We start from the raw sequence: 21777 nt of genomic DNA on the forward strand, positions 1-21777 counted from the left end.
GACACAATCCAGTCTCTGAGCTTTACGGACAATTCCTTTGACCTCATGGCTTGGTTTTTGCTCTGACATGCACTGTCAACTGTGGGACCTCAGACAGGTGAGTGCCTTTCCAAATCATGTCCAATCAATTGAGTTTACCCAGTTGGACTCCAATCAAGTTGTAGAAACAGCTCAAGGATGATCAATGGAAACAGGACGCACCTGAGCTCAATTTTGAGTCTCATAGTAAGGGTCTGAATACTTATGTAAAAGAGATATTTGTTTTTTATTTTTAATAAATGTGCAAAAATCCAAGTTGTGACATGATGATTATCAACCATCTGTTTACACAGGAAGCCCAATTCTGATATATTTCAGATCAGATCAGTTCTGAAAAAGATCTGATATGATTGGTCAAAATACCAATTAGTGGAATATAGATCAGAATTGGGCTGCCTGTGTAAATGCATTCTAGGTTGACCTTCTGTCTGAATCATATAGTCATATTTTTCATTATTGTTCTCTGTTGTATCAACTGACTGATTCTGTATGAGGGGTAAAAACAGAAGTATTTGTCAGGAAAATATTTATCTCAAACTGTTTGATTGTACAGAAAGGAGGGTTATAACATCTCTAGATTCAGACATATGAATTATTTTTTGTTTGTTGCTAAGGACGGTTTGCTTTTCCTTGAGCGCGCAGGTCGTACACCGATTCTCCAATCAAATGCATGATTTATGAGTCAGGAACCAATCAGGAGAACGAATCGTCCTTTTGTGGGTGGCAATTCAACCATGGAAACGCCCTCTTCACGTTTTTTTTTTTTTAAATCCGATTGATCATTTTGCTTGTACCGGGTGGAGTAAAACGAGTCTGAGGTGGTAAAATATTGGTCTAAAATCGTCTTGTTATTTGCAATAGCTTATTAACTCTTACCAGCCTCTCATAAAATGACGACGACAACTATATATTCAGGCATGGAAGCCGGAGCAAAAAGCAGCTCCAGGTAAGCATCATGACATGTCAAGAGCCTTGCATTTTCAGCCAAATGTCAAATGATGCAGCCCTCCTCTAGACAGCTAAGTTAGCTAACCTTTAACTAGCTAGTTGTCAAACAATAGACACTATTTTCTTAACCTGTTCGTATTAATGGCTTTTTAAATTATTTGTGAGAGGATGTATTTCACGTTAAATGCGTCTGTGTCCACAACCACCGTTGACATTTGCCTCTTTGTATGTGGAACAGGCTAACTAACGTTAGCTTGCTAGCATTTAGCTAGTGAATGTAGCTAGCTAACGACGTGCTCGTATGTGTGTAAAAGCAAGCTAATGCTAATGGTTCTAACTGATTGCCTTCAAATGAATCAACATTTGCTTATTTTATTCAATGCAGGGTGCATGACACTAGAGCCAGACTGCTAGCATGAAACTTGTCGTTGGCTAGCAAATCAATAACAGTTAATTTTATGGTTGGGTGGGGCCCCCTGTGGAAGGTGATTTTTCTATCCGACTAACGTTAGTAGTATCCACTTTGCCAATCACGACCATGCAGCCCTCTTCCATAACCAGATTTGCTCAAATTAAATATTCACTAACCAGCTATTCGGCTAGCTAGTTACTGACTTGCAAAACCAACTATGCTAATCAGACTTAAATTATTTTACATCTGGTTGGTTTAGCCGGCTTGATTAAGGTTGATATCAGGCCGAAGCAGCTGCCCCACATACAGAGACAACTGGCTACAATGACATCTGGATATTTTATGACCCGCTGGTTGTAGTGTGCCTCTGGGCCAAGTGGGATGGGGGAACCTAAAATGTCTGTTATCGTGAAAATCGATCAAGTGAGCTTTCACCTGGTTTACATTTATGCAAGCATAAGGCATGTAAATCAAAAATATATATTTTTAATTGTTAATCTTAGCAGAAGGTATTGTTTTTTAAAAATCATTATCTAAATGCAGAGAAGCTTGCCATTTCAAAGATTATTTCATGCTTTAAAAATCCTCACATTTGGTCTCCATGGTTTTGTCACACCCATTTTTCATCCTCCTCTAAGTCCTCGGCTTAAAGGTGGGTTCACTCACTGCAGGAAGAGATAGTGGCGCCAGCAGGAGCCCATCTCTAACATGAATTCAAAGCATTTTGTGTGTCAGCATAGATTAGCTCTAGTCAATGTGTCAGCTAACCAGACCACCATAATGACAGTAGTCAGGAAGGCTCTAATGTAGTGTTGCGCACCAGACACTGACTTCCTCCCAAAATAGCCGGGGGATGATGCCCTTTGTCCTGTGCAAAATTTCAGACAGGTGTGTATTTATTTTGTTTCTTTTTTTTTCTTCAGTAGGAACTCTTAGAGGGTACAAATCCTAGTTTAAGGCTATACCAGTAAGAAGTATACAAGTTAGGCTAGTTATTTTATTTTCCTCAATACTTTTCTCATTGCTTTGTCTCTTAGGGTCCTGCGCCCCCCTGGAGGAGCCTCCAACATCTCTTTTGGCAATGATGAGGAAAAGCCCCCCAATCGCAAAAACAAGATGGCCTCCAACATCTTCGCTGAACCAGATGACCCACACGCTCATCGGAGGAACAACCCACCTGGTAACCCATCACCCTACCTCAGCTTCTTGTATAATACTTATACTGTGCCTCTAGCTGTATGTAGCCTATGTAATTTATCAAAACTTCTCAGTGCGGGTCCTTAGTCTTTAAATGTTAAATTCATTTATCTCAGATTCTTAAATTCAAAGGTCTTAAATGCAACTGAGATGACAACAGTGTTTCCATTATAGTGCCGCTGCTTAATTGTTGCAGTTATTACTATTTTAACATCAAATAATACTGGAGGTGCACTTTTTCTAAAAGCTATCCAACCATGTGTGCACGTCATGTGCGAGTCAGGCCGTTGCCAGAGAGAGCAAGATTTCCTATACATTGTTTGTTATTTTATTCGGATCCTCATTAGCTGTTGCAAAATCGGCAGCTACTTATCCTGGGTCCACATGAAATATGACATAATACAGAACATTAATAGACAAGAACAGCTCATGGACAGAACTTCATCAATATTTTGAAAAAGGCACGTGTAGCATACATATCAATACATACACACTATCTAGGTAAAATATGGAAGCGGCAAGAGGTGTTGCTTTATCTGTTTTTTTTAAACCAGGTTTGCTTTATCTGTTTTTTTTAAACCAGGTTTGCTGTACATTTGAGCAATATGAGATGGAACAGAGTTCCATGCAATAAAATGGCTCTATGTAATACTGTGACTTTTCTTGCATTTGTTCTGGTTTTGGGGACTGTGAAAATACCCCTGGTGGCATGTCTAGTGGGGTAAGTGTGTGTCAGAGCTGACTATGCAAACAATTTGGGATTTTCAACACAATGTTTCTTATAAGAATTATACCTTTGACTACAATGAAGAGCAAGACGTGCCGCTTAACTAGGTCTTTCCTTGCATCACTTGACGACAATAATCAAGATGAGACAAAACTAGAGCCTGCAGGACTTGCTTTTTGGAGTGCGGTGTCAAAAAAGCAGAGCATCTCTTTATTACGGCCAGCCCTCTCCCCATCTTTATAACCATTTGAATCTATATGTTTTGACCATGACCGTTTACAATGAAAGGTAACGCAAAGTAATTTAGTCTCAACTTGTTCAACAGCCACACCATTCATTACCAGATTCAGCTGAGGTCTAGAACTTAGGGAATCATTTGCACCAAATACAATGCTCTTAGTTTTGTTCAGATGTTCAGGACCAGTTTATTACTGGCCACCCATTCCAAAACTGTCACAACTCTGTTAAGGGTTTCAGTACTTCGTTAGCTGTGGCGGCTGACACTTATGATTCAACCAGATATACATGGACAAACATGCTTTGTTTTAATGCCAGTGGCAGGTCATTGGTAAAAATAGAAAAGAGTAGAGGGCCTAAAGAGCTGCCCTGCAGTACACCACACTTTACTTGTTTGACATTTAGAGAAACTATTAAAGAAAACCCTCTTTCTATTAAATGGCTCTGAATCCAGAGTATGGCAGAGATTGAAAAGCCATAACATTTACGCCACCATTAAAAAGTTTGCGGTCACTTAGAAATGTCTTTGACTTGGACTTGTTGTCCATTTAAAATAACACAAAATCGATCAGACATACTGTAGACATTGTTAATGTTGTAAATTAATATTGTAGCTGGAAACGTTTTTAATTTTTTTTTTTAATGGAATATCTACATGGGCGTGCAGAGGCCCATTATCAGCAAACATCACTCCTGTGATCCAATGGCACGTTGTTAGCTAATCCAAGTTTTTATAATTTTAAAAGGCTAATTGATCATTAGAAAACCCTTTTGCAATTATTTTAGCACAGCTGAAAACTGTTCTGATTTAAAGAAGCAATAAAACTGTCCGCCTTTAGACTAGTTGAGTATCTGGAGCATCAGCATTTGGGTTTGATTACAGGCTCAAAATGTCCAGAAACAAAGACCTTTCTTCTGAAACTCGTCAGTCTATTCTTGTCCTGAGAAATGAAGGCTATTCCATGTTAGAAATTGTCAAGCGGCGACCCCAGCATCCCTGTTGACATTGAGACTGGTGTTGCGGGTACTATTTAATGAGGCTGCCAGTTGAGGACTTGTGAGACGTCTATTTCTCAAACTAGATGCTCTAATGTACCTGTCCTCTTACTCAATTGTGCACCGGGGTATTCCACTCCTCTTTCTATCCTGGTTAGAGCCAGTTAGCTCTGTTCTGTGATGGGAGTAGTACACAGCGTTGTATGAGATCTTCAGTTTCTTGGCATTTTCTCACATGGAATCGCTTTCATTTCTCAGAACAAGAATAGACTGTCGAGTGTCAGAAGAAAGTGCTTCTTTCAACCAATTATCAGTCATTTGTGTCAGTGCAGTACATGTTGAGTGCCCTTCTTTATAAGCATGCTGAAAGTCCTTTACAATTTGATAGACAACCCTAGTTAGAGCTGGGCAGGTAAACCAACACCGACATTGCCCTTTTCTTACTGAAGTAATTTTGCATTCTTGGAGATTAGGCTACACAACATTTCTGTGGATGATATATAATTATATTTTTTTGTTGGGAGGAGGGGGGGGGGGGGGGGGGGGGGGGGTTCTAAAACCAATATTTGGTCAACAGTGATGCGCATTACCCTTCTTCCTGCAATGAAAGTACACATGACCAAAAGTATGTGGACACCTGCTCGTCGAACTGCTTCATCCTAAGTCATTGGCATTAATGTGGAGTGGGTCCCCCCCCCCCCTTTGCTGGGAAGGCTGTCCACTACATGTTGGAACATTGCTTCGGGGACTTGCTTCCATTCAGCCACAAGCATTCGTGAGGTCGGTCACTGAAGTTGGCCGATTAGGCCTGGCTCACAGTCGGCATTCCAATTCATCCTAAAGGTGTTCGATGGGGTTGAGGTCAGGGCTCTGTGCAGGCCAGTCAAGTTCTTCCACACGGATCTCGTTCTGTATGGACCTTGCTTTGTGCATGGGCGCATTGTCATGCTGAAACAGGGAAAGACCTTCCGCAAACTGTGGCCACAAAGTTGGAAGCACAGAATCTTCTAGAATGTCATTGTATGCTGTAGCATTAAGATTTCCCTTCACTGGAACTAAGGGGCCTAGCCCGAACCATAAAAAAACAGCCTCAGACCATTATTCCTCCTCTACCAAACTTTACAGTTGGCACTATGCATTCGGGCAGGTTACGTTTTCCTGGCATCTGCCAAACCCAGATTCGTCTGTTGGACTGCCAGATGGTGAAGCTTGATGTATCACTCCAGAGAACGCGTTTCCACTGCTCCAGAGTCTGATGGCGGCGAGCTTTACACCACTCCAGCAGAAGCTTGGTATTGCGCATGGTGATCTTTGGCTTGTGTGCGGCTGCTTGGCCATGGGAACCCATTTCATGAAGCGCCGATGAACAGTTATTGTGCTGACGTTGCTTTCAGACGCAGTTTGGAACTCCCTAGTGAAGCAACCGAGGACAGAAGATTTGTATGCACTTCAAAAGTCTGGATCTGTGAGCTTGTGTGGCCTACCACTTTGTGGCTGAGCTGCTATTGCTCCTAGACGTTTCCACTTCACAATAACAGCACTTACAGTTGACCAGGGCAGAAATTTGATGAACTGACTTGTTGGAAATGTGCCACGTAAGTCACTGAGCTGTTCTGTAAGGCTGTTCTACTGCCAATATTTTTCTGTGGTGGGGGCATGGATGTCATGGGGACGGTAACATTATTAATAAAAAATGTATATATTCTACATTTTATTTGTTTAGCTCACATAACTTAATGCATACTTTTAAATTGTATTGTCTAATAATAAATGTGGCAAAAAGGAATGTAGACATTAATTAATGCATAAAATTAGCACTGGCCAATAGTCTGGGAGAGGAAAAAATACCAGTCCATGTAAATGCATTTGACTTGTCATGCCTATCAGTCTATAGGTTCATTTGCATGATTTAGTGAATTCAATTGGCGCGTGTGTTTTCGTTATGTGTCTATCACACGCACAAAGTGTAATGACGTTGCCCTCTTTGGGTACAACAAACCCCATCCCCCTTTCCCTGCCTCCTTCAACTAGGCTGCTGTGGTCAGAGGTCGTAAATTCCTGAGAAGACCCTGCCACATGGCCACACAGTATAAGAGGCAGAGTACATTTTCATAGAGAACAAAGGAATTTCTTCCACCTCACAGAACTTGAGGTACGAACAAATTTCATGTTCCGGAGAAAGTATAAAAGATCGGTGAAGAATCCAGCTTAGCTCAAACAAACTGGTCCGTTTGTTACAACTTGGGGAAGCTCATGGGAGACGGTGTGGCCACATTACCATAACTCTGTTATATAATAGCCTCAGATATGAGGTTTACATCTAATTGTTGTATAAGATGAATGAGTGAGCATAATACTGTTTGTAAAATTGTGTAATATGATTTTGGACTGTTTTTAATGAAGGAAAACACAATTCCCATTTGATTTGAACTAAATCAGAGGACCGCCCCTGAGCCCAGTTAGGGTCAGGCCTCCTGGGACAGCCCCTTTTCTGCAATTCCGAATAAAACCTAACTTTGAGAAAATATCACTAGACCATGTTTTTCTCCATTAGGAGAGGACGAAGGTTGTAGACATTGCTGAATCTTTTAACCATACCACGTGGTTAAACTCTTAGACTATCGATACCGACAGATTAAGAACAAGTGTTTGATATAAATTACTAGTCTGCAGCTAGGAATTCGGTATCATTGAACGCGAAGAACGGCAACCGTCGAAACATCCATTCTATAACAAATGAATGTCACTCTGAACTGTCCCCTCTAACCAAGACAGAGAGGACGAAACTCCAACAGAAACAAACTTTTCACCAGCGATCAAGACGACACACTGAGCGTAAATATATACACGGCTCAAAAAAAAAAAAAAAAATTAAGGGAACACTTAAACAACACTTAAACAACACAATGTAACTCCAAGTCAATCACACTTCTGTGAAATCAAACTGTCCACTTAGGAAGCAACACTGACAATACATTTCACATGCTGTTGTGCAAATGGAATAGACAACAGGTGGAAATGTATAGGCAATTAGCAAGACACTCCCAATAAAGGAGTGGTTCTGCAGGTGGGGACCACAGACCACTTCTCAGTTCCTATGCTTCCTGGCAGATGTTTTGGTCACTTTTGAATGCTAGCGGTGTTTTCACTCGTGGTAGCATGAGACGGAGTCTACAACCCACACAAGTGGCTCAGGTAGTGCAGCTCATCCAGGATGGCACAGCCAGTACATCAGGAGACGTGGAGGAGGCCGTAGGAGGGCAACAAACCAGCAGCAGGACCGCTACCTCAGTCTTTGTGCAAGGAGGAGCAGGAGGAGCACTGCCAGAACCCTGCAAAATGACCTCCAGCAGGCCACAAATGTGCATGTGTCTGCTCAAACGGTCAGAAACAGACTCCATGAGGGCCTGACGTCCACAGGTGGGGGTTGTGCTTACAGCCCAACACCGTGCAGGACGTTTGGCAAATGCCAGAGAACACCAAGGTTGGCAAATTCGCCACTGGCGCCCTGTGCTCTTCACAGATGAAAGCAGGTTCACACTGAGCACATGTGACAGTCTGGAGACGCCGTGGAGAACGTTCTGCTGCCTGCAACATCCTCCAGCATGACCGGTTTGGCGGTGGGTCAGTCATGGTGTGGGGTGGCATTTCTTTGGGGGGCCGCACAGACTGTCCAGGAGTTGGCGGATGCTTTAGTCTGGGAGGAGATCCCTCAGGAGACCATCCGCCACCTCATCAGGAGCATGCCCAGGCGTTGTAGGGAGGTCATACAGGCACGTGGAGGCCACACACACTACTGAGCCTCATTTTGACTTGTTTTAAGGACATTATATCAAAGTTGGATCAGCCTGTAGTGTGGTTTTCCACTTTCATTTTGAGTGTGACTCCAAATCCAGACTTCCATGGGTTGATAAATTTGATTTCCATTGATCATTTTTGTGTGATTTTGTTGTCAGCACATTCAACTATGTAAAGAAAGTATTTAAGAAGAGTATTTCATTCATTCAGATCTAGGATGTTATTTTAGTGTTCCCTTTATTTTTTTGAGCAGTGTATAAAGGCAACCGAAGGCCGTCTTCATCAATGTGTCACACACCACTTTGGAATGAGCTGGAGGCAGTATGCACTTTGAAAACATAATTGTTGCACACCTGAACAGTTTTACTACGCGCCTTGCCTTGCTCCAAAGTCTGATTTTGGCAAGGCTACTATCTGTGGAGGCAATTATTTTGTTAACTTTCTTTCATTGTCTTCTGGCCAAAGGCACAATCCTAGTCATGTTACCAACCAATGCTAGATGCATATTAGATATTTTCAAAATGTTGAACAGATATTTTCATCTCACATGAAACTGCTAGTTTTTGACAACTGTGTTTCCAGCTAATTGCAGTATGGCGCCAACTTTCGCGATTGCTTTTTAATGTTTGTTTTTCTGTAACCTAGACCTACTGGTTGCCTGACTTTCTGTCTGGATGACCAAACTGACTCCGCTCGTGCATGTTGATTGTCTATCCCTACCAAATGCGTTCATGACACCCAGGTTAAAATGCCAAAACCAAGTATATTTATTTTGGGGTTGAAGGTTGAAATGCATATTAAACATTTAGCTAGCCTATGCTCGGGGATGCAAACTAGTCACTTGTTTTTTTGCCTAAAGGTATCCTTTTTGGGCCCTCACTAGTTTGCATCCCTGAACTTGCTTGCTAATTTGTCCTGGGAGATTAACATGGGTTGTTATTTTACCTGAAATGCATAGGTTTTGATTAAAAACATTTTTTTGTTGTATTTATAGAATTTTGATGGTGGTTGGCAACCAACTTTAAGGTGCATTACCATCACGGACTGGAGTGTGGACCTCCATCTTTCAATGACCCATGTGGGTAAATGCTCGTAAAAACCAATGAGTAGATGGGAGAGGTGGGACATGCAGTGCGTCAAATGGCTAAAATAGAACCAAGTTCTTCTATTTTAGCACCTGGCTATGCAGGAGTCTGATGCGCTTGAGGAGTTTGGATGAAATTATTGAATAACATGTTCATTTTATTTTGCAATGCTCACAGATTAAACGTGTGGTGTCTGGTCAGCATGTTAGCCACCTGTTGCACCCTCTACAACCACTGATTATTATTTGACCCTGCTGGTCATCTATGAATGTTTGAACATCTTGCTCATGTACTGTTATCTCCACCCGGCACAGTCAGAAGAGGACTGGCCTACCCCTCAGAGCCGCCTTCCTCTAGGTTTCATCCTCAGTTCCTGCCTTCTTGGGAGGTTTTCCTAGCCACTGTGCTTCTGCATTGCTTGCTGTTTGGGATTTTAGGCTGGGTTTCTGTACAGCACTTTGTGACATCGGCTGACGTAAAAGAGGCTTTATAAATACATTTGATGGATATGACTGACTTGATCATTGCCCTTGTTTTAACATTCCCAGTATTAGTTACATTGTCTCAGTTTTTTTGTTTTCGCCAAAAAATATTGAGTCACTGAAACAAACAAGGTACCAGGCCAGCTGATATTTACAACCTAATGGCAATTATTTGGACTACCAAGAAATGTATTGGTGAATTATATTAACCATGCATTCAACTGCATCCATATATTGTCAACAATGCCTCACTTTGCGTCATGTATTTTTGGGGGGGTAAAATATAACCTATTTTTAAAACCTCAGTTTGGTTTTGTAGCATGACCTGGGTATTTGATATTTTTGTACTTAAATTATGGTTGTCTGTTTCACATTTGTAAATGAGTTAACTCTGTCAGTTCTACTTTAAGAGCCAGCCCTAAATATACAACTTTTTGCCAACGGGCTCATTTCTGGAGTGGAATATCAGCAGGTGTGCGCAGACCTCACAATTGATATTACATTTTATTCCAAGTGGCATTTTAAGGTCTTAAATTCAACTTCATCGAACCTGGAGATAATCTATGTGGGATGCAAGTTGCAACTTCCTCCACAAGAGGGCAGATTGTGTTCATGTATGATGCTGTGATTCATGTTCGCTTCACAGAGCTTATAAGAAAAGCTGTCACCGTGTGTAGGAAATTGTCAATTTAACTCCTCCAATCCATAGTCATTACATTAGCTCTTCCACTATTGATCTTCCTTCCTACACTGAATCCCAGCAGGGCTGAGTCTGAGCCATTCTGGAATATTCATGAGGATCTCTGCGTTGCCTGTAGTGAATGCTCCCGTGTCAGGTCACAATCAACAACCTGGTCAACGCTATGCGACTGATGTCGTGCTGCATGAGGCAAATGGTGGTCGCAACAGATACTGACTGGTTTTCTGATCCATGCCCCTAACCTTTTTTTTTTTAAACAAAGATATGTGACCAACACTCGTATCTGTATTCCCAGTCATGTGAAATCCATAGATTAGAGCCTTAAGAATTTATTTCAATTGATGGATTTTCTTACGAACTCCGACTCAGTAAAATCTCTTGCCGTTTGATATTTTTGTTCAGTATATGATAAATCCAACTGACTTGTCTGATTAGCAGCTGTTGAGTAGGGGAGTTCGGCATGCTGTCTGAAAGGTCAGGTGGGGAGACAGTGGTTTTTGGCTTGTCCCCAGGCTGGTTGTTGAATTGGAGTGTTTCCAATTCAACTCTCACTCTTCCTCCAAACTTTCCTTTCTAGGTCATAACTTGCAACCCCTTGTGATTTAGCAATTAAAAGCAATTCATGAAATGGCAGAGCTAAGCAGTTTTAGTTTCATTCTACTTGATTAGGTGTTTGGCTGCTCTATCAAGTATCTGAAACGTTATCACTTCTGGCATGAGATGTTCTTAAATTAGAATGTAAGCCCTCGATCACTTGGTGATTAGCCAGGCAATTCCCAGGGATTGAGACTCAAACCGTGTCAATTCTGTGTATCTACAGGTGGGAAGCCCACCGGAGTGCTGTGTGGAGAGCCCTCAGCCCCACTGAGGAGATGTGCTGCCCAATCTTCCTCCAACAACCACGAGGACTCCAACGCCGGGGTGAGATGGCGCAACGCTGTGTTTGTGTGTGGGAGTGATAAATCTGGAATTTCCCAAAGTTAAACAATGGGCATTCCTTGTTGAGGATTTTCTTTCACTTTCATGTATTTGGCCTACTCCTTTCTGTTGTGTTTTCTAATAACTTATCTTTTGTTCCTTCATCTCCTCTTAGACTGGAGACAATGATGTGGGTAATGCTGGTAAGGACTATTTTAATGATTCTTGCTAACTTCCACTGTTAAACAAGTTGTCCAGATTAAGACTACATATTCATGTCTGTAAACTTCTAAGAAGGTTCATTTTTATTCACAATGCTAGTTTAATTATAGGGGAAATATGATTTTTAGTATCGTATGTAGTGTTGAAATGTTGAACATTTGTAGTTTTTGGCTATCGATTTAGTTTATTACCAGATGTTTTTAAAAGCTTCAAGTGGCAGTATTACATTTTTAAATGCTTGAGTGGCAGGCATGTTATCTTGTCTCTTTACCCATGTTTAGATAACGCTGTGGAGGTTGAGGTCATTCCTGCCCCAGAGCAGAGGAATGAGGCCTCCCAGCCCGCCACGGCAGCCTCCCAGCCCGCCGCTGGGATGACATCAGGCCGCAGGAACCCCCCAGGGGGAAAGTCCAGCCTAATCCTCGGTTGAGGTCCCTCTCCTTCTCTTTCTCAGAACTCCGCTGTCCTTTTCTCTTTTTTAAAAGAAGAATCTCCACCTGTTCATCTGTGAGTCCAGGAATTTCGTCCCGTCCTCTTCCTCTCCTCCCTCCCCGAGTCCATTGTTTTGATACCCCCTCTTTTTTAATTTTTGTATGTTTTTTTTGACAGAAGCACTTTATGTACCTGATCCAAGCCCCTGGCATATGTAGTGCTGTAGTCACAGGCCCTCTGGCCAAAGGGCATGAGGTTTAAGTTGTCCCTCACTCCATCCGGTGTCAATGGCAAAGTTCTGATGCGCGATCAATAAGGTTTAAACAAAAAACAAACTAATAATAATAATAAAATGGATTTATATGAAGTTGTTGCTTTTGCACCGTGTTCATTGTCTGGTAAAAACTGCATGCACGCCTGGTTTGTTCCAAGTCCGACTCAACCAAAACATTTTGGTGAAGCCTTTTGTTTAAAAAAAATAAAAAATCTATTAAAAAAGGAACTAAAAGTTTTACTGTGAACGTTTCATTTTAATTGAAGGTTATGCTGGACTATATTGAGTCATATTCATTAATTGTTGGGGTACATGATCTAGTGTTGCATGAAGTTTGGGACTTGAACATTTCGATGGAAACTAAAATCCACACGGGATCCAAACAGTTTACTCAAACCCTGGTGTCATTATTTCTGAAGACTAAATTCGGTGAATATGTCCAGAAAATGGGCTTTCTAATGTCATGAAATGGAGAACAAGATTACATTTTATTGTATCTGATTTTATTTTTATTTATTTTTTTGGAAGGGAAATTTTCTCAACAGCTAAAGTATGCCTGTTTGTGTGTGGTACTCCATCTGATAGAATGACAAGTGACCTTATGACAGCTCTGCCTAGTTCTCATTTTACTTCTTTTTTTTATTTTTTATTCTCAATGTTGGACAATTTGAGCAATTTGCTTAACGTACCAGAGTTCTTGTTCAAACTTCTGTCATGGTCTCTCTTACAGGTCTGATGCCTATTTTACGGTCTGCCTTGTACAGGGAAAACCTGTGGTTCTATGTATTTACACATACATACATACATGCATGCATATAACACACAGGTCAATTTTGTTCAAATGTAATTCGAATGAAATTGCACCACATGGCTTTAGTGAATTCATGTTGAAGTGCTGTTCTGCAGATGTTGAATGGTCAAGCTGGGCTACATGACCGTTACTTGTTCATCCAAATTCATGCAGGTTTGTTTATCACTGTAAAAGTCGCAATGAATATTGGCGCAAATTAAATGTCACTTTTGACCATACATGGCTGTCCTTTATTTCTGAAGGCAATGGCGCAGTTGGCTGTGTCGTTATTCAATGACCTAAATACATTTTTGAACTGGGTGGTTCGAGCCCTGAATACTGATTGGCTGACAGCAAACATATTTTTACTGCTCTAATTACATTTGTAACCAGTTTATACGGTAACAGCCATAAGGCACTTTGTGGTTTGTGGTACAGTGCCTTCGGAAAGTATTCAGACGTTTAGATTTTTTTTCCGAAATTGTTTGTTACAGCCTTATTCTCAAAGGGGTAAATAAAAAAAATCCTCTTCAATCTACACACAACATCCAATAATGACACAGCGAAAATAGGTTTTATACATTTCTGCAAATGTATTAAAAATACAGAAATACCTTTCTATTTACATATGCACAGACTTGAAATGTATCTCAGGTGCAGCATGTTTCCATAGAAACATCAAGGATGATCAATCATTTGATTGGAGTCCACCTGGGGTAAAGTCAATTGATTGGACATGAGTTGGAAAGGCACACACTGGTCTACATAAGATCCCACAGTTGACAGTTTTTGCTCTGACATGCACTAAGGCATTAGGTCGACAGAATTGTCTGTAGAGCTCCGAGACAGGATTGTGTCGAGGCACAGATCTGGGGAAGGGTACCACATTTCTGCAGCATAGAATGTCCCCAAGAACACAATGGTCTCCAATATTCTTAAATGGAAGTTTGGAACCACCAAGACTCTTCCTAGAGCTGGCCGACTGTCCAAACAGCAATTGGGGGAAAAGGGCCTTGGTCAGGGAGGGGACTAAGAACCCGATGGTCACTCTGACAGCGCTCAAGAGTTCCACTGTGGAGATGGTTGTCCTTCTGGAAGGTTTTCCCATCTCTGCGGCACTCCCCCCATCAGGCCTTTATGGTAGAGTGGGCAGTAAAAGACATGACAGCCTGCTTGGCGTTTGCCAAAAGGCACCTAAAGACTCTGACCATGAGAAACGAGACTCTCTTTTCTGATGAAGCCAAGATTCTTTGGCCTGAATGCCAAGCTTCACGTCTGGAGGATACCTGGCACCATCCATAGTCCTGCTGGCCAATGAGCATGTGTAGGCTGGGGAACCTAAAATGTCTACTAGTGACAGTCGATTAAGTGAGTCTGCAACCTGGGTTACATTTATGCAAACACAGTGGGTAAAAAATCTTGGAGGGTAATCTCTAAGAGCAGAGAAGCTTCCAGTTCAAAGATTATTTTGTGCTATAAAAATCCTCATGCTTGGTCTCCATGGTAACCATCAGATTTTTCCTTTAAAGGTGGTTTCACTCACTGCCGGAAGAGCCAGTGAAGCCAGCTGGAGCACATCTCTAAAATGATTTCAAAGCATTTAGTGTGTCAGCATAGATTAGCTCCAGTCAGTCGGTGTGTCCGCTAACCAGACCATCATAATGACAGGGGTCAAGAGGGCATTGAAAGGGAGTGGTCTTACTGTTTTTTCCAATTGCTAACACACTAAAATGACATGCATAGCATAATTATTTAAACTGACACACAGAGAGAAAAACCTCTTCTCAAGTCTCCAAAAGTCTAAACACATTTTCTGCTTTACACACATTTTGCAATTCAAAATGGCACTTTTTAAATGCACTTCACACAGTTCTCTGCATAAGACACAACAATCTGACATAAAGTCACATGTTTGCCATTTCAAAACACTGCCATTCAAAATGACACTACATGAGCTAATTGGCCAATACATGTGCCACCTGGCCAAACACCTCAATGGTTAAATGTTACCACTTCAATCAGGAAGTAAGCACTATGAAAAGACCACAGGTGAGCACCTTTTGTTTTACAACAACAATGGAAGCCATTACAGAGAGAGGAAGAGGGAGGTTGAGAATGAGAAAGGGAGGAAGAGTGAGAGGTAGGGGTAGAGCTGCTAAAGGAGTTCATGGCCAAAGAAGACAACTTTCAAATGAAATCAGAGCAACCTTAGTTGATCATGTCATCAACCATGGGCAGACAATGGGAGAGGCTGGACAGAGAGTGCAACCCAACTTGAGCCGTTTTACTGTCGCCTGTGTCATCCGGACATTTAGACTGGAGTACAGGTATGTAACCAAAATTTATTTCACACTATGTAGTACACCCCATGTCATAGTGTATCAGTTGGGTGACACCTGTTTACTTCATGAATTGCTGATGTCATACAATAACTGCACAAATTTCCTGTAGAATTTACTCTACTGTGGGGGAAATATCTTTAGGCTGCATTGCCCAAGCCCCATTTTTTTGTTTTTCTAAAGGACTGAGAGATGCAACCATGGTGGAGGAAGGGGCCAAATGTTCACCGGGGTACAGGAAGCTAACATTGTAAACTTGGTTTTGGAAAATAATGAAATCAGATTACGAGAAATTCAAAGCCACATCAACCAAGACAACACCATATTCAACAACATTCAACGAGTCAGTCTGTCCACATTGGCTCGCATTCTCAAGCGAAACCAAATCAGAATGAAGCAACTTTATAAGGTGCCTTTTGAGAGAAACTCTCAAAGAAACAAAAGAGGTCAGATGAGCATATGTGGATGTAAGTACAATATTGACTGCAGTACACTACACGCAACATTGTTTCCCAGTGTGCTGGATAACACCATATTGACTGCTTTTGTTCTTTGTTTACAGGGAGTACTGGAAATGGATGCTCATGCAATCCCACATGAGTTCATCTTTATAGATGAGGCTGGGTTCAACCTAGCAGAGACCAGAAGAAGAGGGAGAAATGTCATTGGCCACAGAGCCATTATAGATGTTCCTGGCCAACGTGGTGGGAACATCACAATGTGCGCTGCCATCTCCAATACGCATGGTGTCCTCCACCGGAATGCCAACCTTGGACCATACAACACAGCCCATATTCTCACATTTCTGGACAGACTCCACAACATTCTCATACCACCAGAGCGTATGAATGATGCAGACCATCAAAGAACCCGGTACGTTGTAATATGGGACAACGTGAGCTTTCATTGTGCAGCCCCAGTCCAAACTGGTTTGCTGACCACCCACCATTTCTCGTGCAATACCTCCCACCATACTCACCATTTCTGAACCCCATAGAAAAGTTATTTTCGGCATGGCGGTGGAAGGTATACGACAGGCAGCCCTTTGTGCGCAGGCCTCTTGTGCAGGCTATGGAAGAGGCATTTGATGAGATTGATGTGGGTGCGATTCCGGGATGGATAAGGCACTCAAGGCGCTTCTTCCCTCGATGTTTGGCAAGGGAAGATATTGCCTGTGATGTGGACGAGGCGTTGTGGCCAGAACCAGCTGTGGCGGCAAGATGCTGCCTAATTATTTTTCTTGCCTTTTCTTTTTCAGTTTACTGATTTTTTGTGATCATATTTTGGTTCAGTCCAATGTAAATATATCTGCTGTTTGGTGAAAAATAAAAAATAAAATGTTTCAACAGCATGTGTGTGTTTCTGCAAATATTTCAAATCAAATCAAATTTATTTATATAGCCCTTCGTACATCAGCTGATATCTCAAAGTGCTGTACAGAAACCAAGCCTAAAACCCCAAACAGCAAGCAATGCAGGTGTAGAAGCACGGTGGCTAGAGAAAACTCCCTAGAAAGGCCAAAACCTAGGAAGAAACCTAGAGAGGAACCAGGCTATGTGGGGTGGCCAGTCCTCTTCTGGCTGTGCCGGGTGGAGATTATAACAAAACATGGTCAAGATGTTAAAATGTTCATAAATGACCAGCATGGTCGAATAATAATAAGGCAGAACAGTTGAAACTGGAGCAGCAGCACAGTCAGGTGGACTGGGGACAGCAAGGAGTCATCATGTCAGGTATTCCTGGGGCATGGTCCTAGGGCTCAGGTCCTCCGAGAGAGAGAAAGAAAGAGAGAATTAGAGAGCGCATATGTGGGATGGCCAGTCCTCTTCTGGCTGTGCCAGGTGGAGATTATAACAGAACATGGCCAAGATGTTCAAATGTTCATAAATGACCAGCATGGTCGAATAATAATAATAAGGCAGAACAGTTGAAACTGGAGCAGCAGCACAGCCAGGTGGACTGGGGACAGCAAGGAGTCATCATGTCAGGTAGTCCTGGGGCATGGTCCTAGGGCTCAGGTCCTCCGAGAGAGAGAAGGAGAGAATTAGAGAACACACACTTAGATTCACACAGGACACCGAATAGGACAGGAGAAGTCCTCCAGATATAACAAACTGACCCTAGCCCCCCGACACATAAACTACTGCAGCATAAATACTGGAGGCTGAGACAGGAGGGGTCAGGAGACACTGTGGCCCATTCCAAGGACACCCCCGGACAGGGCCAAACAGGAAGGATATAACCCCACCCACTTTGCCAAAGCACAGCCCCACACCACTAGAGGGATATCTTCAACCACCAACTTACCATCCTGAGACAAGGCTGAGTATTGCCCACAAAGACCTCCGCCACGGCACAACCCAAAGGGGGGGGGGGGGGGGGGCAACCCAGACAGGATGACCACATCAGTGACTCAACCCACTCAGGTGACGCACCCCCTCCAGGGACGGCATGAGAGAGCCCCAGTAAGCCAGTGACTCAGCCCCTGTAATAGGGTTAGAGGCAGAGAATCCCAGTGGAAAGAGGGGAACCGGCCAGGCAGAGACAGCAAGGGCGGTTCGTTGCTCCAGAGCCTTTCCGTTCACCCTCCCACTCCTGGGCCAGACTACACTCAATCATATGACCCACTGAAGAGATGAGTCTTCAGTAGAGACTTAAAGGTTGAGACCGAGTTTGCGTCTCTGACATGGGTAGGCAGACCGTTCCATAAAAATGGAGCTCTATAGGAGAAAGCCCTGCCTCCAGCTGTTTGCTTAGAAATTCTAGGGACAATTAGGAGGCCTGCGTCTTGTGACCGTAGCGTACGTGTAGGTATGTACGGCAGGACCAAATCAGAGAGATAGGTAGGAGCAAGCCCATGTAATGCTTTGTAGGTTAGCAGTAAAACCTTGAAATCAGCCCTTGCTTTGACAGGAAGCCAGTGTAGAGAGGTTAGCACTGGAGTAATATGATAAATTTTTTTGGTTCTAGTCAGGATTCTAGCAGCCGTATTTAGCACTAACTGAAGTTTATTTAGTGCTTTATCCGGGTAGCCGGAAAGTAGAGCATTGCAGTAGTCTAACCTAGAAGTGACAAAAGCATGGATTAATTTTTCTGCATCATTTTTGGACAGAAAGTTTCTGATTTTTGCAATGTTACGTAGATGGAAAAAAGCTGTCCTTGAAATGGTCTTGATATGTTCTTCAAAAGAGAGATCAGGGTCCAGAGTAACGCCGAGGTCCTTCACAGTTTTATTTGAGACGACTGTACAACCATTAAGATTAATTGTCAGATTCAACAGAAGATCTCTTTGTTTCTTGGGACCTAGAACAAGCATCTCTGTTTTGTCCGAGTTTAAAAGTAGGAAGTTTGCAGCCATCCACTTCCTTATGTCTGAAACACATTCTTCTAGCAAGGGCAATTTTGGGGCTTCACCATGTTTAATTGAAATGTACAGCTGTGTGTCATCCGCATAGCAGTGAAAGTTAACATTATGTTTTCGAATAACATCCCCAAGAGGTAAAATATATAGTGAAAACAATAGTGGTCCTAAAACGGAACCTTGAGGAACACCGAAATCTACAGTTGATTTGTCAGAGGACAAACCATTCACAGAGACAAACTGATATCTTTCTGACAGATAAGATCTAAACCAGGCCAGAACTTGTCCGTGTAGACCAATTTGGGTTTCCAATCTCTCCAAAAGAATGTGGTGATCGATGGTATCAAAAGCAGCACTAAGGTCTAGGAGCACGAGGACAGATGCAGAGCCTCGGTCCGATGCCATTAAAATGTAATTTACCACCTTCACAAGTGCCGTCTCAGTGCTATGATGGGGTCTAAAACCAGACTGAAGCATTTCGTATACATTGTTTGTCTTCAGGAAGGCAGTGATTTGTTGCGCAACAGCCTTTTCTAAAATGTTTGAGATGAATGGAAGATTCGATATAGGCCGATAGTTTTTTATATTTTCTGGGTCAAGGTTTGGCTTTTTCAAGAGAGGCTTTATTACTGCCACTTTTAGTGAGTTTGGTACACATCCGGTGGATAGAGAGCCGTTTATTATGTTCAACATAGGAGGGCCAAGCACAGGAAGCAGCTCTTTCAGTAGTTTAGTTGGAATAGGGTCCAGTATGCAGCTTGAAGGTTTAGAGGCCATGATTGTTTTCATCATTGTGTCAAGAGATATAGTACTAAAACACTTGAGCGTCTCTCTTGATCCTAGGTCCTGGCAGATTTCTGTGCATCTGAAGAATTTTCTACAATTTGAACTATTTTAGTATTATGGCAAAGCATACTAAAGATGAGAGTGCTTTTCATTATGCCCAACAGTGTGTAGTTGGTTAGACAAAAATCTGGTAATATGAATGAAGTGTGTGCCATTTCATGCAAACGTTTGATTTTGATAATGCTGTATGTAGTTTTGGTTGCAGTGCTTCATTTTGCAGGATATATGAGGTATTTTGCAGTTTGGGTGTGTGGTTTTGTGAATTGTGTTAAGTATTTTGATAAAACCAGCCTAGTTTGCAAAATTGTGTTTCAGCAATTGGGAAAAACTGTAATGTAGTCTTGCACAACAGACACTGACTTCCTCCCCAAATAGCCTGGGGGTGAGGTTGCCCTCAATGGAAATGACTAGCTTCATCAGACTAGATTGATTTGCCTGGCGACCAAAACTCCTTGCTTCGGCCAAACGCTTCACCATGAGTTTGGAGCTGAGTACCTCCCCAACTATTTCTAGAACACAAACACATTCTAACCGTTCTGATTGGTCCCAGAAACCGGTAGGTTGGGCAAGAGCCAGAAATTCATCCTTGGCTTTGATAATCTGATTGGTTAGAGATGATCCAATCGTTAATGACTTTGTTTTCTACAATAACCCTCATTTTGACCTCACCACAAACAACTTCAACGATGGCAGTCTTAGAATAGACGGTGGCGATGGGGGACCGGTAGAGAGATTGCGTCCCTCGAGCAGGAAAGAAAGTGGAATATTTTCTAAAAGAAAATATATAATTGTTGCCACCCTTAGCATTGAATGCAAGGGAATCCAGCGAGCATATGGCCTCCCTTGATAATAAAAAAATATAATAATAATAGCCAATCAGCGTTGAGCTAAACTGAGTGAGCTCAGCTGTGAATTGTCTTGGCGCACCTAAAAAAGTGTCATTTGGCTTCACACCAATCACATCACATCAAAAGCAGAACGTCATTTACAGAAAACAAATACATTTCTGCATCTAGTTGTCCTAGCTAAATAGTAAAGAACTCCCCTCACCTGGATGTCTAAGTGTTAATTAAAAGGAATAAAACATGACCTGCAGGCACTAGGCCCTCCATGGAATGAGTTTGACACCCCTGCTCTACAAATCGGGTGAGTAGATACGTTTTTTTTCTACTTGCAAGCATTCTCTCTCTCTCACACACACACACACACACACACACACACACACACACACACACACACACACACACACACACACACACACACACACACACACACACACACACACACACACACACACACACACACACACACACACACACACACACACACACACACACACACACACACACACACAATATTGACATGTTGAAGTTGAAATGATGCTGAAATAGTGGAGGCAGTCCCTGCGTTCGTTTCGTTTGCAGTAACTTTCCGTGGTTCTAAATCAATGGTAGTTTAGTAGTTGGAAAATGTTAGAAACATTAACTTGCTTGACCATGCTAAGTCAGGGGTGTAAAACTACATCCATGGAGGGCCCACTGTCTGCAGGTTTTTGTTTTTTTCTTTCAGTCAAGACCAAGACAACCAGGTGAGGGGAGTTCCTTACTAATTAGTGACCTTAATTCATCAAGTACAAGGGAGGTGCGAAAACCCAGAGACACCCGGCCCTCCTAACTGTTTGTTACATGCAAAATGCATTATGGACTTCACCAGACAGGTCTTTGCTCTCCGGTTTTGTGATGAAACAAAGGTGTGTTTGAATTTATTCTGCCACTGTGCCACTGTGTCTTCTCATTGTCTCGGCCTTTAGGCCTATATATCATGGTGTCAAGGCATATGAACAGCCCTTAGCCGTGGTTATAGAGCAAACAACACAATTATCACAACACATAGGTTGTAAATGGCTATTTTCTTTCCTGGCCTGTCTTCCCCGGTGGTTTTACCCACGCACCACTAATGAGGCCTTGTGTACCG

General features: G+C 42.3%; 1 protein-coding gene across 1 annotated transcript; it reads left to right on the forward strand.

The window, feature by feature from the left end:
* Positions 1–825: 825 nt before the first annotated feature.
* hn1 (hematological and neurological expressed 1) lies at positions 826–12510 on the forward strand. Its single transcript, NM_001160507.1, is given in 5 exon segments — positions 826–985; positions 2437–2579; positions 11442–11542; positions 11715–11742; positions 12043–12510. Coding segments are annotated over 5 exon segments (477 nt in total). The 5' UTR covers positions 826–929; the 3' UTR covers positions 12192–12510.
* Positions 12511–21777: the final 9267 nt, after the last annotated feature.

The sequence above is a fragment of the Oncorhynchus mykiss genome, chromosome 17 (genome assembly GCF_013265735.2).
Source record: "Oncorhynchus mykiss isolate Arlee chromosome 17, USDA_OmykA_1.1, whole genome shotgun sequence".
Classification (NCBI taxonomy): Eukaryota; Metazoa; Chordata; class Actinopteri; order Salmoniformes; family Salmonidae; genus Oncorhynchus; species Oncorhynchus mykiss.